Source organism: Augochlora pura, chromosome 3, assembly GCF_028453695.1.
Source record: "Augochlora pura isolate Apur16 chromosome 3, APUR_v2.2.1, whole genome shotgun sequence".
NCBI lineage: Eukaryota > Metazoa > Arthropoda > Insecta > Hymenoptera > Halictidae > Augochlora > Augochlora pura.
In genome coordinates, this window is record NC_135774.1 from 15199512 (window position 1) to 15224821 (window position 25310).

General features: G+C 55.8%; 1 protein-coding gene across 1 annotated transcript in view; it reads right to left on the minus strand.

The window, feature by feature from the left end:
* LOC144467774 (uncharacterized) overlaps positions 1 to 22860 on the minus strand; it is a 46522-nt gene extending 23662 nt beyond the window's left edge. Inside the window, exons 1-5 of the mRNA XM_078176713.1 lie at positions 22740 to 22860; positions 16651 to 16852; positions 16139 to 16330; positions 13867 to 14446; positions 13061 to 13108 (exon numbers count right to left, since the gene is read on the minus strand). Of these exons, the coding sequence (XP_078032839.1) occupies positions 13061 to 13108; positions 13867 to 14446; positions 16139 to 16330; positions 16651 to 16836 (1006 nt within the window). The 5' untranslated portion in view covers positions 16837 to 16852; positions 22740 to 22860. The remainder of the gene's footprint in view (positions 1 to 13060; positions 13109 to 13866; positions 14447 to 16138; positions 16331 to 16650; positions 16853 to 22739) is intronic.
* Positions 22861 to 25310: the final 2450 nt, after the last annotated feature.

Below are 25310 nucleotides of genomic sequence, written 5' to 3' on the forward strand. Positions count from 1 at the left end.
CACGACTCTCCTCTTTTCCTTTCGAATCGTCCTTTATTTTTCTCATTCAGCTCTAACGACATCCACGCTACACGCTAATAACATTCGTCCGGCGGTTTAAGCCGTTGACGCGATCGATCCCCGGTAAAGCGACGAGCGACGGATAACCGGGCGGGTTTAATCGGGCACGCTGCGCGCTCGAGCACGCGGGACGGAACGAGGCGGAGTCGCGCGCGGCTCTCGCGCGAACCGCGAGAATGATCTCTCTCTCTCTCTAGAGAGAGAGAAAGAGAGCGAGAGGCCCGCGGATATAGGATCTCTGTCAGTCCAGTCGTCCGATAAATAGGTTCGTCCTTGGCAGCGCGCGCTCGCGCGCGGGAGCTCGGTCGGCAAAAATCCGAGCGGATCGAAGGCCGGGGCCGATCACCGGCGGATAACAAGCACCGGTTGATCGACGGGGGGGAGGGAGAAAGCTACACCGGCGTGTGCCGGCTTTATCGTGCCGGCGGGGGTTGAACTACCCCCGGAGCCGGCGCCCGCGGGGGTGTGTGGATGAAGAAGAGCACGGTAGTTACCGAAAGAGAGACGTATCGATTCGGCCGTGGGATGCCGCCGCTGGAACTCGCCGGGGAGCATCCAGATGGCGGAGCTCATTTCGAAAATGCGACACGCTCGAACTTGGGCTACTCGCGTGCGTGATCTTCGTACGCGCGTCTACTAAACTGTATATACTTTCTCTTTGGCGTGCATCGAGGTAACTCGTTCCGCACGGTCGGAAGACTAGAACGTTTGGGGGCAGAGGGGTGGGGGAGGGGGGCATGGCGAATGAGCGAAGCACCGGCTAGAGCAGGCCTGGGCCCAAAAAGTAGAAGGCCCCGCGGGGCTTTAGGCTCCGGCGAGAGCCGCGAGGCCACGCCTACGGCGCGGAGAGCGAGGACGGACTCCGTCGCACGCCGCCCACGCCTGGTCTAGGAAATATGTATGTATGCATGTATGTACAAAAGAAGGATGTCTCCACGGTATTTACAAAAGCCTAACCACGCGGTCGCTTAAGGGGGGTGGGTGGTGGGGAGGGTGAGGGCGATCGGTAGCGAAGGCGTCGTCCTCGGCGCAATTCGGTCACTAAACCGCGGACGCCGGTCAATAAGTGACCTCGCACTGTTCCTCGTGCTCCTTGCGTTCCTTCCTCGCGTGGTACTGGCTCTTGTGGCTGACCAAACTGTTCCTCGACTTGTAACTCCTGCCGCATTGATCGCAGGAGAGCGACTGCGGCACGTAAAAGTGCGTGTCCGCCAGGTGCCTCTGCAGGGACCAGGCTCGCGAGAACGTCTTCTGGCAGAAGTTGCAGTACGTGCCGCTGCTCGACCGATTGTTCGACGACGATTTCGTCTCTTGGTCGTTGCCGCGCAAGGGATCCCGGGACTTTGGGCCGGCCTGCTGGCCGCCGTTCTGCGTCAGCCAGCGTAGATCGGTGAAGCTCGTCTCGGTCAGCGACGAGGTTCGCGTCGCCGGCTGGTGCTGGCCGCCGGGCCGGCGACTGTTCGACGACGCGGCGGCCGCTCCGCGATCCATGCCGCGATCCGCGACGGGATCGAGCTGGTCGCCGAGCAGACAGGACTCGAGCTCGTCGATCTTCGGCGACAGTGGCTCCGACTTGAGCACGATCTGCATCTGATCGGTTATGTCGTCTAACAGATCGATTATCGGCAGATCCTGGTGCTGCTGGTGTCCCTGCACCACCACGCACCGGCTAGCTCCTGCCTGACCTTGGTCGGCCGGTCTATCCCTGTGACCGTCTCCGTTGGTAGCGGACTGCCAACCCCCGTCCTCCTCGGCGACCTCCCGGTCTGCAACCAAAGAGGAGGGGGCTGAGTCCAACCGAGGTGTCCCGCGGATTAATTAATCGCGCACGCGATTCGCAGCGCCCCGCGACTTCTCGCGTCCCTCGCGTAGTCGAGAGGCTGCGGCCGCCGGGGTTCAGCAGGAGGAGGAGGAGGAGGGCGTGTGCACGGCACCGGGGCGGACAAAAGAAAAAAAGATGAACCGCGGTCGTTTCTCGCGGCTAAACGGACGCGGACGTTGTTAATCGTCGGCTAAAAGGTGGCGAGAGTCGGTGGGCGAGGTGAGGCGAGGCGAGGCGGAGCGCGGGGGACATACCGTATCGAAGGACCGCGGGCGAAGGGGCGAGGGCCGCGAGAGATATCCGAAGGGCGGAGGGTCCTGGAGGGTGGCTGCTCGAGAAGGTAGGACGAGTGTACGAGTATTCATCGTCTCATAAAAGCCAGTATAACGTCCGCTGAGGATGAGATGTCGATACAACGGGAGAGGGAACGGCCGCTGGTAACGGGCGTGCGAGCGTGTAAGAGCAAGAGTAGGAGCCGGGGCAAGAGCTGGAGCTGGAGCAAGAGCAAGAGCAAGAGCAACACAGCGCGGCACACAGGAACATAACGGGCGATGCTTCTTCTTTGCGGGATTTTACCCAGCCGGTTACCCTAGCAACGGAACCACCCCCCCACGAGCCGCGCTCCTTCCCCTGTTTTTCCGCGGTGCCTCGCCGGGAAGGGGATATATACCTAGGATGCGTATTATTCTTAATAACCCCCCGTATGCCGTTGCGCTGTATTATGACTGATGTTGACTCTAAGCGCGGAGAGCCACGGCGATCGATAGCTCCGCTACACTCCGCGCGACTACGAAACTCCGGGAGCGCCGAAGGGGGGCTCCGGCAAAGAGGGAAACCAAGAGACAGAGACGGAAAGAATGAGTGGGAACAGGAGGAACACCCGAAGGAGAGAAGCCGAGGCCGAGGGATGCCGGAGGAGGACAGCCAGAGCTGGAGAAGGTTGAGGAGGGTGGAGAAGGGTGGCCGCTCTGCCGGGTGGATGGGGTGCCCCCCTCGCGGAGGGACAGAGGGATCGGCGGGGAGGGAAAAATCTAAGTAGCTTCCGGATTGGTTACGCGAGTCTTACGAACTTTTTGAAAGAGTTACGTGGACAGTGGTGGGGGCGGTGAAGACGGGGCGCTCGCGAAGCAAGGAGGAGAACGAGAGCAAGAACTTGCTCCTCGCCCTGCCGCCCCAGCACACCCCCCGCCTCTCCCTTTGGCCCTCCCAGGCCCTCTTTTCCCTCGATATGCGGTTGCGCGTTTCGCGAAATCACTGCGATCAAACCGATAACTCTGTTCCAGCGACTCTCGCCCGGTTCCTTCTGGGTCCCGGGGCTTTTGACCGTCGCACTCACGCGAGGCACGATCCCCGTTGCGCGACGATCGACGGGTGTCGGGTGCCTCGCTGATTTTTGCTCGCGGTGCCACGCCGGCCCGATCGAGAGAGCGAAGGAGATCGAGAAACGGAGGAGAGACGAAGGCCAATTTCTTCGCGAGAGGCTCGCTTGTGCTCTCGGCCGCTGCTGGAGACTGGCGGTGGGGCTCGAAACTAAACTGCCTCGATGAATTAAGCACCGCGACCGAGTAGACCTTCACCTTGCCTCTCTCTTTCTCTCTTCGCAGAGAGAGAGAGAGAGAGAGAGAGAGACGGAGAGAGCAAGTAAAGAGTACGCCTCTCTCGGAGATCGCGATTCGGTCAATAACGTAAACAAGCTTTATTGATTTCCGATCGCGCTCGTCGAAAATCCCGCGATAACACGCCGTTAACCGTTCGCCAATGGGCGGCGAAAGAAAGTCCGTTCCCGACGGCTGGAACGCGACGATCGATTTTTTGCCACGACGCTCTTACGTAACCCGCTCGAATCTACGATTCCGTCCGGCGACTAGATAGATAGAGACGCGTCCCGCGATTTTCACCTCGTACGGCGATACGAAAGGAGGAATCGACGTGTCCGCGGAGGATCGAGGAGGAGACCGGCGTGCCGCGGGAGCCGTTTCGGAAAGCGTCGCGAAACCGGGGAAAAGGAGAAAAAGAGATCGCGGCTCGCGACAGCGAATGATATAGAGCGAAAGTGTAAACGCCCCAGCTCTCTCTCTCTCTCTCGCTCTCTCTATTTCTCTTTCGCTCTCGAACAGTCTCGGACGTTCCTTCTCTATCTTCGCGAGTCTCCTGCCTCTCCCTGCCCCCGTCTTCCTAGCCCCGCGGTTTCTCTAGCTCCGTCGCACCGACACGGCCCTCTCCGATCGCGACACCCGCGCTCTCACTGTTGCGCAGTTTTTTCGAGGTCACCTCAAGTTCATCATCGATAATAGCGCAGGCAAGGCGAAAACAAGCAGCTAGACCTGGGCGTCCCCGATAAATACACATACTACAGATAAAAAATTCCGTCGGATTTGGTTCAGAAACGAACTTTCGTTTGGCCTTGGCAGGCGCCTCGCCCGCGCGCGCCCCCGCGCCTCCGCCACCTCCGCCCACCGCCTCCCGTCCCGTCCCGTCCCGTCATCCTCGCCGTCATTCGCCTTCGCGCTCGCGCGCGCGCGCGACATACGAAAGTAAATTGGCAGCGGCGCGCGCGCGCGAATCGCCCGCTACCGAAACCAAACGGAACGAAACGAGGCGGGCGAACGACGCCGGCATCCGCGAAACCGACGCGACGGACGGATAAAGACGGGGAATCGCGGAGAAAGAGGGAACACGGGAAGATGACTAAGTATCGAGTAAATAGATGTATGCGCGCAAGGAGACGGCTCTCTCGCGACGGAGAGAGAGCACCGTCGACCGAAAAAGAGAGAGAGAGAGTGAGAACGGGCGAGATAGACTGGGTGTAGGTTACAAGCGCGCGCACACAAGCGAGCTCGCGCCGACACGCACACGCCGACGGAATCGGCAACGTCGGCAGATGGCAGCATGAATTCCGCGTTTCGCAAACAGGCCATTAGCAAACCGGGTTACGTAACCCCGAAATTTCTTTACCTCGACTAGTTTCACGAGTCCCGATATAAAACGCGTAACCTCGCCGTCGCCGGCCCCCCCACCCCTCTCCGGTCCCGCAGACCCGAAACGGCCGGGCGGAGACGGTCTTCCGCGGGAACAGGTTTATCGATCGCGAGGACGAAAACCGACCGATCGATCCTCGCGAGGATCTGCGGGAACGCGCTCCAGCCTTGTTACAACGGAGCCGCAACGAAAGAAAGTCGCGCGTGTCCCCCTTTTCGAACCGTGTTCTCTATTGTCCGGGCGCGTCGCGGCACTCGCATTCGTTGCAAATGATCGCGCGAACCTTGATATTCGCGACGCACAATGGTCGGCAGGAGGGACACGTCGCGCGCCCCTTTTTTTTTTTACGCTCGCAACCCCGCTCCCCGATCTATTCTTTGTTCGGCACGCGGGCGTACCTCGCCGCGTTTAACCGCAATTACGGTATCTCCGTTGCCGCGGATGCGTCTACGGCGGGCTCCCCCCTGTCCGCGCGCGGAGAGCTGTTGCACGGTAAAACAAACATGTGGGCGCATTGTCACACTTTTTTTTTCTTTTTTTCGTTGCGCCCGATCGCGCTGTTTGGAGAGTCACGCGGTCGAACGCGCGGAGTCACCGCGCGCGCGCGCGCGCGCGCGCGAAAATAAAGAGAGCGGCACCGCGCGAAAAAGCCATAGCCAGGGACGGTTGTCCGCGAGCGGAGGAACGGAATGCGTGCGTCGCGGACACCGACCGGGAATCGCGGCGTCGATTTCCGCAAATTGATTCCGGAATTGCGGGGGATCGGCCGCGCGAAACTGGACCGGCATAAGTCGAGCGCGGGTTTGCCGTTGCAGGAATTCGGCCAGCCGTCGAAAAAGCGGCTACGTCGGGCGAGCGGCTGGCAGTGGCGGCGGAGGTGGAGGGCGGGGAAAAAAGAGGAAACGGACGTCGGAGGGAAAACGAGAAGAGGAGCAAAGAGAGAGAGAGAGAGGAAAGAAGAGAAAGAGGGAGAGAGAAGGAGAGAATGAGAGTAAGAGAGAGAGAGGAGGCAACGGGTGTCCGGCACCGGGAACGTCCCGTGAAATAAATATTTGCTCGATGCGCTGCAACACGCGCCCCTTCGATACAAAGAGACGCAGCACTCGCGAGTGCGCGGGCGAACGCGAGCGGGCCGCGGTGCCGGGGGAGAGAGAGAGAGAGAGAGAGAGAGGATAAAGTGCTCGCGCGACGAGCCTCTGCAACGGCCTGGCACCCGCTATTTTTATGCGGCCGGATTTTACAACAGGTTACCGCGGATGCAAGCGCCGCGCGTTCGCGGAAAAAGAGCAGAAAACCACGGACGGAGGAAATAGAGGAAAAAACCGTCGGAGGGGGGGGGGGGGCTGGGGTGTGGATCGGGGGCTCGGCCAAAGAAGAGAAAAGGGAATCGCGTTGCGGCGGGACCCGCTTTCTTTCTCTCTCTTTCCACCTTTCCACCTTTCTCTCTTTCTCTGTTGGCCGCTGCTAGGTATCGGTTTTTTTAAAAACAATTTTTAGCGCTCGCCGACGGAACCGGCTAAGAATATATCTAGGCCCGGCGAAACGAATTTCTGCTTTCTTTGCGATAACGACATCGAGAGACCGAGAGAAACGTCGCTCGCCGAGAGCGAGAGCCAGCCAGACGAACGATAGAGAGAGGGAGGGGAGGAGAGAACCAGAGAAAGAAAGGAACAGAATGAATAGATTTAAAATTAGACCGCGATAAACGCATCTTTCTCCCGAGTGTGTCGGCTCTATGCGAAACTTCTTTCTCTCTCTTTCTTCGCCCGCTGAGATTCTCTTTCGCTCTCTCTCTCTCTCTTTCTCTCTTCCTCTCTCTCTCCAGTTCTTTCTCTTCTCGTCTCCCGCACGCTCAATAAACAGCATGCCGCGGGACTATCGCCAGCCTGCTCCTAAGTGCCGAAAAGAATACCGCGGTTCGCGAACCGGCGTCTGCGAAAATATTTCGGGCCGCGCGCGAATTACGGAGCCCCCGTTGGATTTCGGGGCCGGGTCAGAAGAGACCCCGAGACCGCGGCCGCGGGGCAGTGGCACGGACGGCTATTACAATTTCAAATGCGCGACGATCGCGCTAAATTCGTGGAGAAAAATAACAGACGGGTGCAAGAGGTTAACTAAATCGGTCGCATAATTTCCATTGTTCCGGAGCCGCTCTATAAAATACCGTATTCAGTGGCAATAAAAAAAGTCAAACTGACGCAAGTCGACCGATTTGTTCGAATCGTTCGAGCGAGCGAAAAAAAGAGCCGGAGGAGAGGAGGCGGAGATGGAGGAGGAGGAGGAGGAGGAGGCGCGCGGCCGAAGAAATCCGTTCGCGGGCTCGAAATTTTTCGACGTCGCCGCGGCGAATCCGCCTAGAAACGCGCGGACTGGCGAGCATATGCTCGCAGCCGCCGCCGCGCCGGGCCTCCTCCGCTCGGAATAAAAAGATCAGAGACGGCAGCGTCTGCAGAAAGCATCGGCCGCGAAGCGCGCGAGCGAACAAAGAAGCTGCCACGGCCCTCGCACGGAGCGGATTCCGGCGACAAGTGGTCGCGCGGCGCTGCTACTTTCTATCTGGGCGCGATTTGTTTTTACGTAACCGCAGCAGCCATTACGAGCCGAAGACGATTAAAGAGCCGGAGGGGGCGGCGGCGGCAACGGCGGCGGCGAGCCGTGAAACATCGCGCGATTCCGTCGCCGAGCCGAGACGCGAATAAAAATTTCACTTTATCGGGTCGGCGCGGCCCCTGGCCCGATAACGCGCTTTCTAAATTGCGTGACCGGCGAAACTTCTAGACCTTGCCCGGCCCGATTGCCAGCCGCCGCGTCCTCCGGCCGGCCAGCCGGTCGGTCGGTCGGCCCGCGATAACGATCGTCGCTAACTATCGCGGCCACTAGGCAACTACTATCTGACGTCGATCGTTGGTGGTCCTCGAGACGGGGCCACTCGACAGGAAATTCTGTATCGCGGCGGCCCCGGTAACTTTTCCGCTCTCGTAATTCCGCGGGCGAACAAAAAAGAATAGACCGGGGCGGGGGGACCGGCCGTCGGGCGAGCTGATAGTTCGCGTAACGAGGCGGCGAGCACGCGGCCGAGTGCGAGAGGCGGCGAGCCCGCGGCCGAAACACACCGGGCCGGCGACAACGTTTAATTCGGACGTTATTGTCGTTAACGAACCGGGGAGTAGGTGGAAAGTTTGGCGGAGACCGACGACCCTTGCTACACACCAACTATCTCTCGTCCAGCCGTTTGCTTGAAACGCTGCCAAAAATCACCGCGCGCGCGGGGGCTTGCAATCCCGTTCGGCTCTCGCCGCCGAAAAATGTCCGCGCCGCGCGCGCGCTGCTGGTTGTGACGCCGCTACCGCCGATAGATAGATACGCGCGGCGGGGACCTTGGCGAGATAAAAAATGCGAAAAACAAATGCCCGTTTCGCCGGCGAACGCCGGAGCAAATGACCGATTACGGATCGATCGGACGATCGGGGACGCCGCCGCTCTCGCACGGGAAAAAACGCGCGCGCGATCGATCCACCGGGGTTGCTCGCCCGCGAGGAATTTACGGGGCGAAAACGCAGAGCGGAATCGCGCGGGCATCTCCCGGTGTACGCGGTTGCGTTTTTAACGGCGCGAGCACCGGCTATTTTTGAGGCCGCCGGAACAGACTGCAGCGCGGCCTCCGCGCGTTGCGTTTTGTCTCTCGACGCCTCGCCTCGCCTCGCCTCGCAATGGCAACATTGTCTTCTTAATTTCCCGCGGACCTTTACCGGGCGAAACGAAATGGTAACAATAGCCGATTGATCTTAAAACCTTGGACTCGCCGCGGAAAAGCCTCGGCAAAAGGACTCGCCGATTTCTTACAAAATGGCACTAAAATGGAAAAGATGTTCCGTACGCGCAAAATATTGTAGTTCGATTTATTATCGTAGATTTTGCTTTTACTAACCCTTTCTATTACTATTTTTATTGATATACTAGTATAGAGATACTTTTGTTAATCAACAAACAGTTGTCTATAACATTTAAAAAAATAAATTATGATCGCAAACTTTTATTTTTTTGGAAAGAAAAATGATATTACTAAATATAATAAATATCATTGTAAAATTCAGCTAACAAAACTTCTACTTCGTAGCATTCCGTACCTCAGTGTCAACTACTCAGAAACGCGCTCCATAGCGAAAGGGTTGACAACAGAGAGAATCAGTATAATCGAAAATTATTCTCTTATACAGCTAAGACTTAAATACGAAATCATTAAAAGCGATTTAAATTTCGATATAATTGAACATGTTAACAATCGTGCTTCCCTTTCGTCAAAACGAGCATGCTCTAAATTGTTTACCGCGGACAAAGGTTCTCGCTAATAAAGAAAAGGAGGAACGAGCAAACTGCTTCGTTCGACAGAAATTCATCCTTGTCGAGCATAACGCGAGTGCTTATTACTGCAACCGCAGGATCTAAAAATAGCTGAAACTTCTTAATTCCGTTTCTCTCCCGCCTCGATAACAATACCTCGCGGATTTGCCAATAGGAGAGAAAAGTCGAAATCGATAACGTCGTACCGGCGACAGAAATATGACGCATGGATATATGCGCGATGATAAATTCGCTGGTCACTTCGGCGAGCACCGACGATGATTTCTGTCGCATTTTTTTTAGAAGGAATCTGCTAGCGTGCGTCACGACAATGGAAATTTCGTGGGTTAAGAATATTTTGCAAGGTTTGCGCGAGTTCGCTGAAATGAATCTACGGCGGGAGGAGAAGAGAGGCGCGTTAAAGACGAGAGAGCGGAAGAGAAAGAGAGAGAGAGAGCGAGAGAGAGAGAGATTTTTCGGAAGGAGACGAGTGAAAATAACGGCGGGCTAGACGGAGCGGGTCGAACGGGCCGCGCGAACGACGAGCCACGTATAATTTAATGTGTCTAATGATTCGCAGTGCGCCGCAGGAACGTGAGTGGCGTACCAAGGTCGTCGTATTTTTAGTTTAGGCCAATGTTTAGTTGGCCACGTTGGTTCGTCGGAGATAGAGGGACCTTGAATTTCGCGGATAACATCTGCGGCCTTATCGACGGCCCCTGATAACTTTTTCAGTACTAACCTAGTATAAGCCAGCCGTTCAAATATTAATTCGTGAACGCGGCGCGCGCGCGGGCGCTCGAGAGTGAGAGAGAGAGAGAGAAGCCACACCTGAATTTACTTAACGACGATGCCTGCGGCGTGTTCCGCCGCTGTCAGGACAACCGTTTATTAAAACGCCCACAGCCCCCTCCCCTCGCCTCGCGGCGACGCTGCGTTCTACGGGGACCCCCCTCGAGAAGAACAAATCCAGATCTGATCATTCGGTTCGACGGGAACCAAGAGACTTTTTCGAGCGTTTCGGACGATTAGCCGTGTCCTATATTCGGCGCATAATTATTAACAATGCAAGGCGATTCGGGGAACATGAAATCGCGGAATCGAAGGGTCGTTAAAAAGTCGCGGTGACTCTGCGCCGGCGGAGCCAACGCGATAACAGGGTCGCTTCTCGAACGTGTGTCACACTTCGGGCTTGACCTATCACATCCTCTGCGAGCGAGAAAATAAGCGGCCTGTGCCGTCTCGTGATCAGCAGATTAGAAATTCCGCGCGCACGGTTCGCAGCGAGTCTTCGGAACGGCCGTCTCTCGGAATCGGTCCACGACCGTCGACGTATCCCGTCGAAAATCCTCTCGACGGAAGCGACGCGAGGGACAAGCGATTCGAGAGAGAGACGCCGACACGCGATTGGTTTGTATATATAGCCGCGGGTACCATTTGTGCTGACTGTTTTTAGGGAGATACAAGTACACACTCGCAAATGCAAAGAGACTGGTAAGCAATGTCATAATGCTTTCGTATCGGCGATATCGCGGCGGTGTAGATTCCGTTACCAAACGTTAAATGGGACGACGACAACAATGATACAATAATACTTCGCTGAGAAGAATTTGGACAATACGAGAGCACGGCACGTGCGAATGTACGGGGCCGCGCTGAATATCTGCGGGACGGAGGGGTAAACGCCGGGTTCGGAAAGCCAGTGGAAAGAGCGACATCGAAGGCAGAGGACGTCGAAGATCGTCGGAGGAGAAAAGGCCGTCGTCTGTCCATGACCTACCGTTTCTACTCGACGCGACGCCCGTAGACGCGCCAGAAAAATCAACTGGCTGCTTTATCGCTTCGCCGACCCTCCTGTTCTCGGTCTACATACTAATTTCGACGATTTTTATGGGGCTGCCGCCGAGCCGGTTACGTGTTCAAAACAGTCGCCGTGCTTTTCGTCTATTTTCGAACGTAATAAATCATACGTTTATCGAACAAGACATCGTATATTTTTATTTTGCTTATCTTGTAATAAAAAAAATTTTAATTAGGTTTTATTTTATAAATGTAAAGATAGACGAAGCGATCAGTTATCGGTAGCTTCGATTTTTTTCGCAAATACTTAATATTTTCGTCGAATAATGCGTATTCACAAAAATCAGCAAAATAAAGTAATAAAACAGACTTAGCGTGCCTCATTCCATAAACATAGAGTATAAATATAACTCGAGCTCGAAAACACGCCAAAAGGCACGGCAGTCGATCGACGCACACTAACCCGGCTCGATCGGTCATAAACGATTGTGGGTCGCTTAAAAAAAATCACGCAACCCATCGGGGCGCGATCTTTCTATCGAATTGCAAACATTGTTGTAACTTAATTTGCCGAATAATCTCCATCGGAGCAGTTGATACCGCGCCGGTATGGAAAAAAAAAACAGCAAAACAAAACAAAAAAAAAAAGAGAATGAAAGAATTTCATTATCAAAAGCGCGCGGAATTCGTTTATCCGGTGAACGGGGTCGGCCGCGGGGAGTCGCGTAAACTGTTACGGTTTACCCTTTCCACTGATTTTTTATTTTTTTTTTTTTTGCAACAGAGTTTAAGCCCTCCGCAGCCGAGACAATGGCGACGCGCCCCAGCGGCGGTTCGCGTGTGTAATGAGTATGCGTGATGCGCGTCGACCGGATCGATCCGCGCGATCGAATCCGCGCGGAGAACGTCGACGAAAAGGTTCGATCGGACTCGGAACGTCTCGCATGTTAGCGCGCGCGAAGAAGAGAACGGTCCGCCGTTTTCTGCATCTTTGTTCGCGGGCATCTTCCGCGGCCGTGCTACTGTCCCGCGCGTATTCCGCGGGGCGTGGAAGAGCTGCGCGTTCTACGCGTTTACGTACGCGGTCGCGGCGGAGACATGAACGTGCGAGCAGAATGTTTTTTGTACAGAGCGAATCGATGCGACTTATCGTTTTCCACACGTTGTTTCTCGTCGCTGCGTGCCAATTTCCGAGCGATCCCGGCGAATTCGGCGGCCCGCGCGAGTTCATCCGCTTTCCCTTGAATCAGTCGAAAAGGACGTTCTCCATTCGCCTCGTTCGGCGAAGCTCGGGCGCGGATCATTTGAAAAACCGTCCGGATAAACTCGCTGGCACGTAACCTCGTGAATTCGCCGAATTCGCGCGAGTACATATTATATGACGTCATGAGAATGCGAATATATGCAGGCGAATCGTAAATGGTCAACCATATAAAGGGATGATGATATCGGATGATTTTTGTAAACGCATGCCAATTAGAAGAAGTTTTAATCGTCCAAGCAGACAGTAGTGCTCTTTCACCGCAACCAAATAAATGATATTAAAATTATATTAAAATTATATTAAAAATTAAATATTAAATTATTAAGAAAAAAAAAATATAAACTCATAAACAGTAGAGAAATATATATATATATAAATATACAGATATATATATACTCATTTCTGCGATCCGTGATTCTTTTTTTTGTTAGTCTCTGATATAAATTATTTGCACAAGTCTTTTTTTGTTTTTTTTTCTTTTTTTTTTTTTTTAGTTACTTTGCCTTTTCTTTTCTGTTTTATTAGAGCGAACCGCTACACCGCAGACGATTTGCGGCCACGATGTATCGACTGTCGGAGGAGAATAATGGAGTAGCGTAACAAAATCGTCCGTGGCGGTGTCAAAGGAGCGGAGGAGGGTCGAGAGAGCGGACCCTATTTTTTCTCCCCTCAAAATCGAACCGCGTGTCCGCCGGCGCAGGGCCGTGACGAGACGGCCCTTCCCGCGGGCTCGACCGTCCCTCCGCTGCCGTTTTGATCCCGCCGGGACGCAGCTAAATAGTGATCGTTCTTACCTTGCGAAGTTCCTGCCAAGTCCGGTGGTTGCAACCCGTGGCCCAATCCTGGAAATTTCACTATCGTCACACGTAGAAGTGCACGCTCGAGCTCGGCGAGCGACCGATCAACGGCCTGTACGCAACATCGCAATTGAGTTTTTCTACGGGGACACGTGCGGAGAGGGGGCAGGGGTCGCAGAGGTTCGACGAGGTCCGAGAGTTCGCGCGGCGAAATTGTTGGCCGCGCGGAATCCGGCCGAACCGATCGACCTAGAAATCGAGCGAGACAGCGACCGAGAGAGCGCGGCGAAACAGCCGATCTCGATTGAACGAGAGCCGGTGTCTTGACAATGAAAGAATGGCTCTCGGTGGCGGTCTCTCTCGATAATCCAGCTCGAATCGATGTTCGAGACCCGGCGCGGCACGATTCTCAATGCGATCCTCTATCCGGGAGCGTCCGCGCACAAAGGGCGCGGACGGCGCAACTTCTCTCCCTTTAGAAACCGCGCGTTCCGCCGGACACTCGTCTCACCTCTGCTCCCGATGATAATAATTGGAGAACCGCGAGAACTAAAAATCCTTTGTCGGAGAGGTTCGAAACCGGCCCTCCCCCTCCCGTTCGGATCGCTCCGGACCAAATAGACTCTGGTAATCCCCGTCGAGGGACGGATGGATCCGAGAAGGGTTTTCGAACTTCTCCGATCGTCGGCGCGACGGTTACCGTCGGGCGTGTGGGCGTCAGGGGAGACGTGTGTGCCAAAATGAAAAGAGAAATTGGTCGGTGCGTACAGGCCAGGACTTGTCGGCGGATCGTACGGGCGTACCTGGCAACGGCGTGTGTTCCGTGGCGAGCGCGGCCATACTGAAATTAAAGCCTCCGGTGTGCGGGAAGATTTTCGTGTCGGGTAAAAAATTGGTTGTGGAGGTGTGCTCGGACTCTGGCTCGTGCTCGTTACTGCTCGCGGACGCCGGCGGCCGGTCCGACGCCGCGGCCCCCGAATCCGACGAGTCCTCGTTGTTGCCGCCGTTCCCGCTGTTGCCGCCGGTCAGCTCGAGCGGCTCGCACTTGATGTTGTCGCCCAGCGGGCTGTTCTCCTCGTGCACGCCGTTCCCCTCGACCTTGCTCGACAGATGGTTGTTCTTCACCATCGAGAAGTCCGTCGGCGTCGCGTCGTTGTTGTTCAGGGGCGGCGACGTCGTCCTCAGCTTCTTGTCCGTCGACTCGTCGTGGGGGCTCGGCGTCCGTCTCCTGCGGATCTGCGCCCTGCGGAGCAGCTGCTGGACCGTGGTGGGCGTCGGGGTGACCGGCGTGGGCGGCGAGCCGCCACGCGGGAAACTCTCGTCCAATTTCTCATGGAACGGAAGATGGTTGCCGCCGGCGGCCAGCGTGCGCACATGGGACAGCTGCCGGACAGAAACCAAAGAAAACTGGTGCTATTTAACGATAAGAGGACGGCCACCACCCTCCTTCTCCTTTTTTCGAGAGGATATTTGTCGTCTCTGGTGTTAACCATTCCATCGCGGCCTAGTCGCGGAACGAACCGTCGATACGGACCAAGCGAAATAGAGTAATCGATAGCGCTCGCTCGGTTTAGCGTTAATTGCCGGAAATTCTGTAATTAAGGGGGCCATCTAAATACTCGGGGTCGAAAGTGAGACAGCCAATAGCTTGGAAGGGTCGAAGCGGAATACCTTTTCTGAAACTGGACTAAGGGGCTTGATATTTCTTGCAGGTGATAGAGGGACTAGTTTACTGGAATGAAATGCTTTGTTTCAATTTTGAATCGCAAAGAAGGATGTTAAACTATCTTTTAATATTTTTAATTGAGTCTTTCAAGAATATTTGAATTAGGCATTTTTAAATCTCGGCGTATTCTGAATATTTGAAACCTTAATTGGTGATAGGAACTGAGATTTTATACGTTTATGGCAAATAGACAGGTCGAATTACTACAATTAATAAAAGAGGAAAAACATTTCTATTTAACTTCTATTCCCCACAATTTTGACAATTTTATTCGTTAAAAGCATCGTGATTTATTCTTCGAACTGGACCAGTATTTTTCGTTACATAGTTCCACCAGTAATAATAATTTCTGACGAATTTTTCCAGTCGCCAATAATCGCGAAAAATGTACCGAGCGCGTCGAAAGTATTTGGACAGCCGCGGTAATCAAAGGGTCGCGGAACAGGGGACCCAGTTTACCGAAAGGTTGCGCCTTAGAATTCGATGCGCCGAAATTTCTGACATATTAAAAGGGGGGGGGGGGGGGGGCGGCGACGGCGACGGCGTCGTCGGTGTCCGTTGTAATTTGTAAATGGTGTCGCCCCGGTAACACGGTTCTGCAATATTCACGCGAATGAGGACGGGGCATCGAAGCGAAGGATTCACCGGCTGATCCGCTGAAATAGCCGCCGCGGCTCTTCTATAGGACGCGTACGCGGCCGCGTTCAGTTAATAAGTAAACCGGCGAACGGGTCCTCCGCTATTCAACCGATACGCGACCGTATATTTCACCGCCGGTTTTAATCGTTTCACTTTCTCCGATTACGATTGCCCGGTTTCTATTTGTAACGGGGGCCCCACGGTTATCTTTGTTTGCTTGACCTATGACAATTATGGATTGGGATCAAGATGGATATACATTGTGCACCGAGATAACGGGCCTCTTTAGTCGAAAGTCACGTCTCTATCAGAGATAACATGCAAAAGCATAATCGATCCGCGAGCTGGGAGCATGCGACACGACGGTGTACACGCATGGCGGCCGATCGTTTCGCGGTGTGCTCGACCGTGGACGAGATTAGAGGACTCTCGAGCTACGAGCGCCGGTGCTCGCTGGTATTTTTCTTTTTTTTTTTTCCGCGCGCGGCACCGGGACGACGGCGGTGGAGCGAAAGGGTTTCCGAGAGATGTTGAGAGACGGAGAAAAACAGAGAGAGAGGGAGAGAGAGAGGATATAAGAGACCAGAGGGGAGGATGAGAGACGAAAGAGAGAGAATGAGAGAGTTAGAAAGTAAGGGAGGCAGAGCGTGAGAGAGAGAGAGAGAGAGGATGAGAGAGTAAAGTGAAAGAGAGAGAGAGAGAAAGCTTACCTCGTCCCTGTCCGTTTGGTCCGCCTGTTGCGTGAGCCCCGATACCCTGAGGACCTCGGCGGTCTTCAGGAAGCTGCTAAGGGAACGCTGATGCACGTTCACCTCCCCGTGATAGATGAACTCCACCAGCGCGTGCAAGTCGCTGAACGCTACATCCTGAAGTACTATCACCGGGTGTTTGCACGGGGTGCTCTGCAAAACGGGGATTGGCGGGGAGGAGAGACAAGAAGAGACATTTTCTCGCATTAGTTCAACATTGACGTTCCACTCGATGATCGTATCGAGTCGGGGGCCGACGAGGGGAGACAAATAAGAAGAACAGAAAACCGGATGAGACGCGGCCGTCTGTCCTCGTTGAATAGGGACAGGGAGAAAGAGAGAAAAAGGGAGAGAGAGAGAGAGAGAGAGAGAGAGAAATAGAGAGAAAAAGAGAGAGAGAAAGAGAAAGGGAGAATGAAAGAGAAACAATGACGACGAGAGGGGTTGGGAAAACCAACGGGAGTTTATCTTACCTTGAGCAATTCTCTAAAGTAGGGACTGCAAGCGGAGAGTACGACGCGATGCGCTTTGAGGCTCTTGCCATCGCAGGCCAGTGTGACGTCCACGAAATCCTCATCGTCCCTCAAGTTCTCAAACGCCGACGTGATACTGCTTTGGTAATTGTTCCATCGCAGGCAAAAGTGTTGCGTATCTACCATCGTTATATCTATTCACCTATAATCAGAAAATAATATTGTGCGCTATTATAAACCGTGACCGGGCTTATCTTATCGGGGCTCGAATAAAATTTCTTCTGCCTCTCTCTCTCTCACTCTCTCTCTCTCTCTAGCGCGCGCTCGCTCGCGCCCGGCCCGGTCCGACGCGGACCGAGGGACGGTTTTTCGGGACGGACCGAGGCGCTCGTTTCGTTCGCGGCCGCAGCCAATCGGCGACGCGGGCCGCGTCCTCGGCGAAGGAGACTCGAAATCAGAGGACTCGAGTTTTCTAGGTGCACGATATCGCCGATAAGCCGGCGATAAATTTTTTCGATAACCGTGTCCCGTCCGAGAGCCCGAAGTACGCCGTCGCGCGCGAACAAACGGAGCCCTGGGTGTCGCGAGCGCGCGCGCGCGTGCACACAACAGGGAGAGACGGCCGTCGGCGAAATTTTTTTCCGACGGACACGTCGCGCGACGGTCTCGCCGTCGGGAGCAATTAGCCGAGCCAACCCGCGGGGGGGGCCGCGCATAGGTGGGACGACGCTAGACCAGCACATGTCAATTTAGCGGGGCCGCCGAAAACTTATGTAACGGCCGAATTAATCCCGCGGATTCGGCCGGCCGCGGGGCCCCCTTCTCAGCCCCCTCCCCCTTCGCCTCCTCCTCCACCGCCGCCGCGCGTTAGGTGTCTGCTCGCGCTCCGGAACATATGTTGTTAATTCCGAGCGAATAAAAATACGGTCTGTCGGACGGCGACTCTCGCGCGCTTCTCTGCCCCGCTCCGTGTCGGCGGTGCTACCCGCTGCAAAACAACGCACACTTCGGGCAGAACCGAGTTATTCCGCCGCGCGGCGCGGTATTTTTACGTGCCGCCGGCCCGTGGCGGCCGACGATCTCCACGCCCGTGGTGTGGTTCACTCGCGGGAGCCGCGCACACCCGTTGGTTCGTGGGCCGCGCGGCCGCGGACGATCCGCCCGGACGGATCTTCGCGCGGATCCAACCGGGGCGACGGGCGCGCACGAGAGAGAGAGAGAGAGAGAGAGAGAGCGGCCGCGGAGACGCGCCGCGCGACGCCTCGTCGCGGAACCACCGAAAACCGTTGCGCGAATATTAGGAATCGGGTCGGATGACGTTTTCTACCGGCGAATAAGAAATTGAAGAGTGCATGCGGCCGTGTATAAAAATAGACTACGCCGCGAAAAGAAGAGTTACACACACACACACGCACACGCGCACACATACACACGCGCGCGGCCGCTGCTTTTTCGCTTTGCACCATGCGAGAAAAAAAATTAGGTCGCCAGGCTGGAGCGAAGCCAGAACGTACGATTAAATAATTCTCTCCGCCACTTATAAAAGCGCAGGCATTAAATGTGTGCTGATAGTGTTATCTTAGCGAAATGATAAAAAAAAAAAAAAGAAAAACGAAACGGAACGGAGAAATGAAACGGAACGATCTTAAAACAAATTTACAGTGCCGGCTGATTCGCGGCGAAGAAGCCCTCTCTCGCACCGCGTAGCCAGAAACCGCGCGTCTTCGCGGCGGTTCGTTGCGGGCGAGAGAGAGAGAGAGAGAGAGAGAGAGAGAGATCGTGTGCGGCCCGGCCCCGGGCCGTGACAAAAGCCTCGATACAGCGGAATAGAATTAATGATCTCGGATAAGGAGCCGCGGTTTCCTTTCCTTCTTCGCCTGTTTTCTCGCCACGGTTCCTTTTTTTTTCTTCTCTCTTTCTCGTCTCGCTTCTGTAACCGCGTTATTTACGATAAAGCTGGCCGCGCATAGTATTTTGGAACGTTTCCGTTGATAATCGTATCGCCGAGAATCCCCCGTAGAGGTATTTTTACGCCTCCGGCCTCCGCTACGAAAAAAATAGTAATCGAGAATAGTGGACGAGCGCGCGCGCGCACGCGAGAGAGAGAGAGAGAGAGAGACCGGGTGCCCGCAATTCCTACGTTTCGCCGCAATATTTTGGGTACGCGATTATCACGGACGCACCGTGCTCGCTCGAGCGCGCTAGAGAGAGGGAAAAAGAGAGAGAGAGAGAGAGAGAGAGAGAGTCTAAAAGAAAGAGGAGGAGTGACGACGGTGACGCGAGAAGAAAGGGGGGAAAAAAACGAATTTGTTTATCGTGCGGTCGAGGCGATTCGAAAACTGTTTTCGGGCCTACGATTTTTTCGTTTTGGTTTCCTCCTCGGGTTCGCTATCAGCGCACAGCTAAATTTATGTGTGACGAGTCCGGCGCGATAAGTTTCGCGGTCTCGTGAAAATCCTGGACGATAGAGACCCGCAAAGAGAACCGTGGCGGCGGCCGGACCATGGGGCCGGCGACGTTCGCGTTACGGAGAGAGAGAGAGAGAGAGAGAGAGGTCCCCCCGTGTACAGTTTATGTACCGTCAGAAGCCGCGGATATGTATTCGGCGAGTGTGACAACGGCGAGGACAACGACGGCACCGTGAAAGTCGACGGTTTATTTACCGTCACGGCCGCCAAATACATTTCCGCGCCCGTGTCGCGTCGTCGCCGTGAGCGAGAGAACACAGCAAAACAAAAAATCCGCGAGAGCCACACACGCACGTAACGCACGCACGCACACTCTCACGTCACGGGATTTCGTTTTGTCCGCACTACCGCGGCCGGATAATGGATCGAGCGCCGCTGGAAACTGTCGCTTTTCCTTTCTACTTTCGTTTTCGGAACTGGTCACGAAAATCACCGGTTATACCCAGATCGCGGCGACGATCTCTTCTTTGCACTATAGCACACATACACACGTACGTATAACGCGCTGGAGAAAAGGAAAACGAGAAAGATAGTGAGAGAGGCGACGAGACGCGACGCGCGAGCAGAGAGACCGGTGTCCTCGTCGTCGTCGGTCGGTCGGTCGGTGTGTACATGATTACCTTTTCCCTTGCGACCGCGGCTAAATGGCTGTTACGATACCACGTAATTTCTAAGGCACATTCACCACCACACTATCCAGACGGGAATCACAGTTCGAAAAGAGCGGCTGCGTTATCGCGTGAGCACACCTATCACTCGTCATGCCGCGTAAGCTAATGACCGGCAACAATCAACTGAAATTGAAACTGGTCCGCGTTTTATCTCCACAACGCCACCTCGTAAAAAAGTGCGCACTTCACAAGTTCGCGAATAAGTCCCCTACACTCGGCCAGTAGTGCTGGTTCGTGCCGGAAAGTCATTCTCGACGGGGGCCGATCGGGGCGCGATCGACTGAGCGCACACCACGTCGCCTCTCCTCGCCGTGCGGTACGCGCGTACGTTTGTCCGCGCGTCCGTCTGTGCGTCAGTGCCCTCTCTTCCTTCGTTCGATCCTCGCGTCGTCGTCAAACACGGGAAATCTTAAACCGGAGGGTTTATCGATCGATCAGAGAATTCCCCGGCTACACTCGAGCGTGAACCGCTCGTCGAGATTCGGATCTCTCTCTGTGCGTAGTCGGCGCGAAGAGGCTCGAGATAGAGCGCGCGCGATCGATCGTTGATCGTCGATCGTCGATCGTCGATCGTCTATCGTCTATCGTCTATCGTCGATCGTGTCCCACCGTGCGAAATTAACCGCGCTGAAATCGCCGCGAGCAGATCCGCCGCGTAACAGATCGCCGTCGATGCTTGCGGAGTCGCGCGTGGCTCGAGAAAAAATGTGTCGAGGAGAAAAGCAAAGAGACGGAGAAAAAAAAGAGTGCGAAAGAGAAAGAGAGAGAGAGAAAGAGAGAAAGAGATACAGAGAGTGAGAAAGAGATAGAAAAAGCGCACTGGCGGCGGCGGTCGGATTGATAAGCCCCTCGCCGTCGTTTCCCGCTTCTCTCGTGCTACGATTCGTCGATTCCGCTGATCGAGGGAATCGCGAGCAAGGATCACATGTCGCTCAGAGCGCCGCGAGAGAGCAACGAACGAGAGAGCGCCGACGACGTGCGAGAACAGGAACACGAGCGAACGAGCAGAGAGGACGAAAAGAGAGGAAGGGAAGTGCCGCGCGCGGCGCACCACACGATCTCCCCGTACCGTTCGAAAACCGGAAACGCAGGACTACGAGGACGGCGAGGACGGCGAGGACGGCGAGGACCACGAACGCCAGGACACGAGCACGACGAAGAAGAAGACGTCAACGACGACGACGACTACTCGAGTCTCGAGTCTGAACGGTGTGCACACACGTTGCCGAGCAGCGCAAGTCCACCGGTGGCCTCGTTCTCCGTCACATACCGTGCGAACTAACCCCCGAAACGTCACGTCACGACTGTGCAGCTGTGTGCCGTCGTCGACGACGACGCGACGCGGGCGTACGTCGCGGCGCGGCAGCGAGGCCGCACGAAAACGTACGAAAAGCCGGCGATCGCCGGTACGACGAGCGAGAACGACCGACAGGAGCGCGCGGGAACGACGGAGAGCGACGCTACGGAGGGAGAGACCGTGTGCGACAGAGAAAGAGAGAGATGGAGTAGGACGAGGCGGTGTGTGCGCGCGCGAGAGGGCCGGAGAGAGAAAAAGAGACGCGAGGGAGAGAGAGAGAGAGAGAGTACCGCGCACACCACGACGGAAGAGCACGCGCACACCGACGCGGGACGACGAGGGACACACCGAGAGACTACTAGCCAGCCGAGAGGGAGGAAGAAGAAGAAGAAGCGGCAGGAAAAAAAGAGAGAGCGCCGGAGCCGGGAGGGAACCGAGCGGGAACCGGGAGGGACCCGAGAGGGAGCGAGCCTCCTGCCAGAGGAGATTCGGCGGAGGATCGTCGAGAGGAGCGACGACGGGGCGTCTCGAATTTTCGCCGGATCGAATTCGCTCCTCCTTAAACCCTACGCGGACCTGTTCGCCAAATAGAGACGGCTAACTCGATCTACGGCCAACTAGACGTCCGCTCGATCCCGTGGATCGAGACTCGAAAACGCAACCGAAACACGGTCTCTGTTCTAACCTAACCGCGAGCAAAGTGTACTCTGAATTTGCTTCAACAGCCAAGGAAGAGATAAGAGACAGCTACCTTGCCCCCTCTTAATCGCAAGAGTCCTGGGTAGGCGTGGTTTCGCGGCTCTCGACGAGGCAAAGCCGGAGCCCCGTGGACCAAGCTGCGTACCTGTGTCTGATCCTAGACCGGATGGATCTACTCGGATATCGCCTGATACATTATTCCTATCCGCACGATTAGGCTGCTCGCAAAAATTCGTTTCAAATCTCCTGCATAAATACAATGAAATCTGAAGGGAACTTTCTGAACGAGACGTAATACGAAACGGCTTCGTCGACGTTGATAAAGTCGTAGCAGAGTGATCAGCGTTTCGCGTCGGATCTGCCGAAAGCTCGGCGGATATTTCTCGCGACTGAGATTTCAGCAATTTCGTTGCCGCCGGTTCGAACGAAACCCGGTCTCGGCGCGTATCCGCGTTTGATCTACAACGTCAGAATCTACTTAAATCTTGTCAGAGTTCTAGAACGCTCCCTAGGGAACAATCTCGGCTCGAGCCTGCTCTATCTAGCGCGGCCTACGTATGCAAATAAGGCCGGCTCGCAGCCGCTGCTCGCTTATCTGCGGTCGTTGCGGTGGCAGGAGCGATTCGCCTAAAAATCGAGCCGCTTTTCGGCGCGCTCCGCGTCCGGCTCGCGCGCGTTCGTCGACATCGTCGGTACGCGGATGAAAGAATATACGGCGCAGAAGAAGATAGAGATAAATTTGTTGGTTCTAGCTACGTTCGGGCTCGGTCCTTGTTCAGCCTGGCTCTCTCTCCGTTCCGTCCTTCCGCAGGATCCCGCGAAATACGAAAACGGCGGCGGTCCAACGGACGGGCGAGGGCAGAACGGGCGGGAAATTCGAACGTTGTCACTGGGCACGCAGGGGCAGCGCAGCCAGAGGCGGAGGCAGAGCACGCACGCACGAGAGCTACCCACCTAGCCACGTGTTCTCACTGTGTTCGGGATGCGGGCAGCCACCGTGACGCAAATTGCCGCGCGCTCCACGCTCTCCGGAATGCGAAGGATCTGTTGCCGGTCCGCTTCACACACTCGGACACCAACCAGACATATCATCACCACCACCCACCACTGTGTCGAACACGCCGGCGACGATGCAGAGGGAACAGATAGAGGGAAAAGGAAGGAAAGGGGCAGGGGGAACAAGAGAGAGAGAGAGGTAAATGGAGGGAGGGAGAAAGCGGTACAGAAAGTGGTGGAGAAAGAGAGAGAGAGAGAGAATACCAGCGCGGTGTCTCGCTCGCGTGGACACTCGAGCGATCGCGTTAACGGAATAGGCACACACCGGACCGGCCAGTCAGTCAGTCAGTCAGTCAGCCAGCCAGCCAAGCCAGCCAGCCGTTGACACGTCGAGGAACAAAGTCACTGTCACGGCGGCGCAACACGTCCCGAGCGCGTAAGAGAGGGAGGAGGTGGAGCCCTCGCTCCAGGCGAGGGTGGACAAAGCGAGAAGGAGAGAGAGAGAGAGAGAGAGGGAGAGAAAGCGGGAAAAAGAGATCGCGCGTGCGAGAGCGAGAGTGAGAGGAATCGGGGAGGAAAAAAAAGGAAGGTGTGCGTAAAACGTAAGGTAACGTTAACCGTGCCGTATCGCGTCTTGCCGCGTCGCGTCGCGTCGCGTCGTGCCGCGTGTCACGACGACACCGCGAGAGCCACGAGAAGCGCCGAGAGTACGGGCTGCAGCTCCCGAGCCTGGTTAGGACTAGCGAGAACACGCGGGGGGAACGGCGCCCGCCGGCCGCCGTTATTCTTTATCGGAGCATGAGACATCTGTCGTAATAAGTGCGGACTAAAAAATAGTGCGTACGCAGGGACAGAGACAGGGAGACCCCGAGCCGAGGAACGAAGATCGAACCGGCCGCGGAGAGGAAAGAGCAACGGAGAAAAGAGAGCCAATGCTACGATGATGGTGGGGAGCTTTATGCCTGTGGCCGCATCGGCCCACCCCTCTCCCCGTCGTCCAGCCCACCTCTTTTCTCTTCTCCTCTTCTCTTCCCTTCGCTCTCTCTCTCTCTCTCTCTCTCTCTCCCTTTCTCTCATCTCTCTCCTTTTCTCTCTGGCTCGCTTTTTCCTCCGCGAACCCTCCCCTGTCGTTCGGTCTCGCTCCCTTTCTTTCTCGCCCCCTAACTCTCTTGGCCTTCTCCTTCGGCCTGTCTCTCCCCCTCTCTCCCTCTGCCGCTCTCTCCATCTTTTGCTTTTGTGCGCGAAACCCACCTCGCTTCATCCGTTAACCCACGAGACGAAAATGCGCAAAGCTAACGATATCCAATTAAAAGCGTTAGAGCCCGGAATCCGCGGCGTCGCCGAAACGCCGCGATCGCGATCGCGATCGCGTCTAGATCAGCGCGAGGATCAAGGAGGTGCGGCGAACCGGCGGGCCAGATGATCGCGCACGGTGTTCTTTCCGTTACTTTTCCCTCGAACCTGTTAACGTCACCGGCAGCGCGACGAAGGACACCTTTTGTTCTATTTGGGTCCTCCCCCTCGTCGTCGGAGCCTGTGCTCCGGGGGTTGGAAAAAAAAGCAGCCCGTCTCACCGAGGGGCGGCCAAGCCGCGCGGGTTCTAGCCGTCGGATAGCCGAGAAGAATGCTGCCCGCAGAAGTAATATTCCTAGGCATCCGAACATCCATAAAATCGTTGGCTGCTATTTCGAAGCGCGCACCCCTGCGCTTCTCCCCTCCGGAGAGATCTCGCTCGGTTTCTCTCCCTCCGTTCTCGCTTCGTCCCTTCCCATCCGTCTCGCTCCCTCGCCCTCTCTCTCTCTCTCTCTCTTTCTCTCTCGCTCGCTCGCTCTCTCCGCCTCTCCTCGGAGAGAGCTAGATTCTAGCTTCCATCCATCTATTCGACAGTCGGCCTGCCTGTCTCGCGATCCCTTCTGCCCGTCCTGCTCCTGCTAAGCTCGCGCCCGCAGCTACTATCCCCTCCGCCGGTGCTGTAGGCGACCCCACTCGATTCGCCCCTCAAAAAATCATTACGCCCTTCCGCGGGCTGCGCATGAACGCGGTTTTAATTCGCTACTAGAAAAGTAAAATGTAAACGCCGCTGGATGAGAGGGACGACGACGACGACGACGGCGAGGAGGAACCCAGGGGCGGAGGGGGAGAGGTTGGAGGGCGCGAGACGCGGGGCAGGAGGGAGTCGCTGCTGCTGCTGCTGCTGCTGCTGGCTTAGAGAGAGAGAGAGAGAGGAAGGAGGACGGGGGCGAGGGAGACGTAACGGGCGGCAAGGGTGGCGGGGAGGAAAGAGAAAGGGAGAAAAAGGAGTAGGGTAAAGCGAGGGAAAAAGCGAGCAAGGGTGAGAGGGCGCGCGCTCGTTCACTCGCTGGAGAAGCCGAGAGAGTGCGGGAGCGAGAGAGCGAGGGAAAGACGGAGACACGGGGAGAAAGAGAGAGGGAGAGAGAGAGAGGAAGGAGCAAAGTTTCGCGGACGTAGCCGAGGACGAGAGGCGAACGAGGACGAGGAACGCGACTGCGAGAGCGCGACGTAGGACAG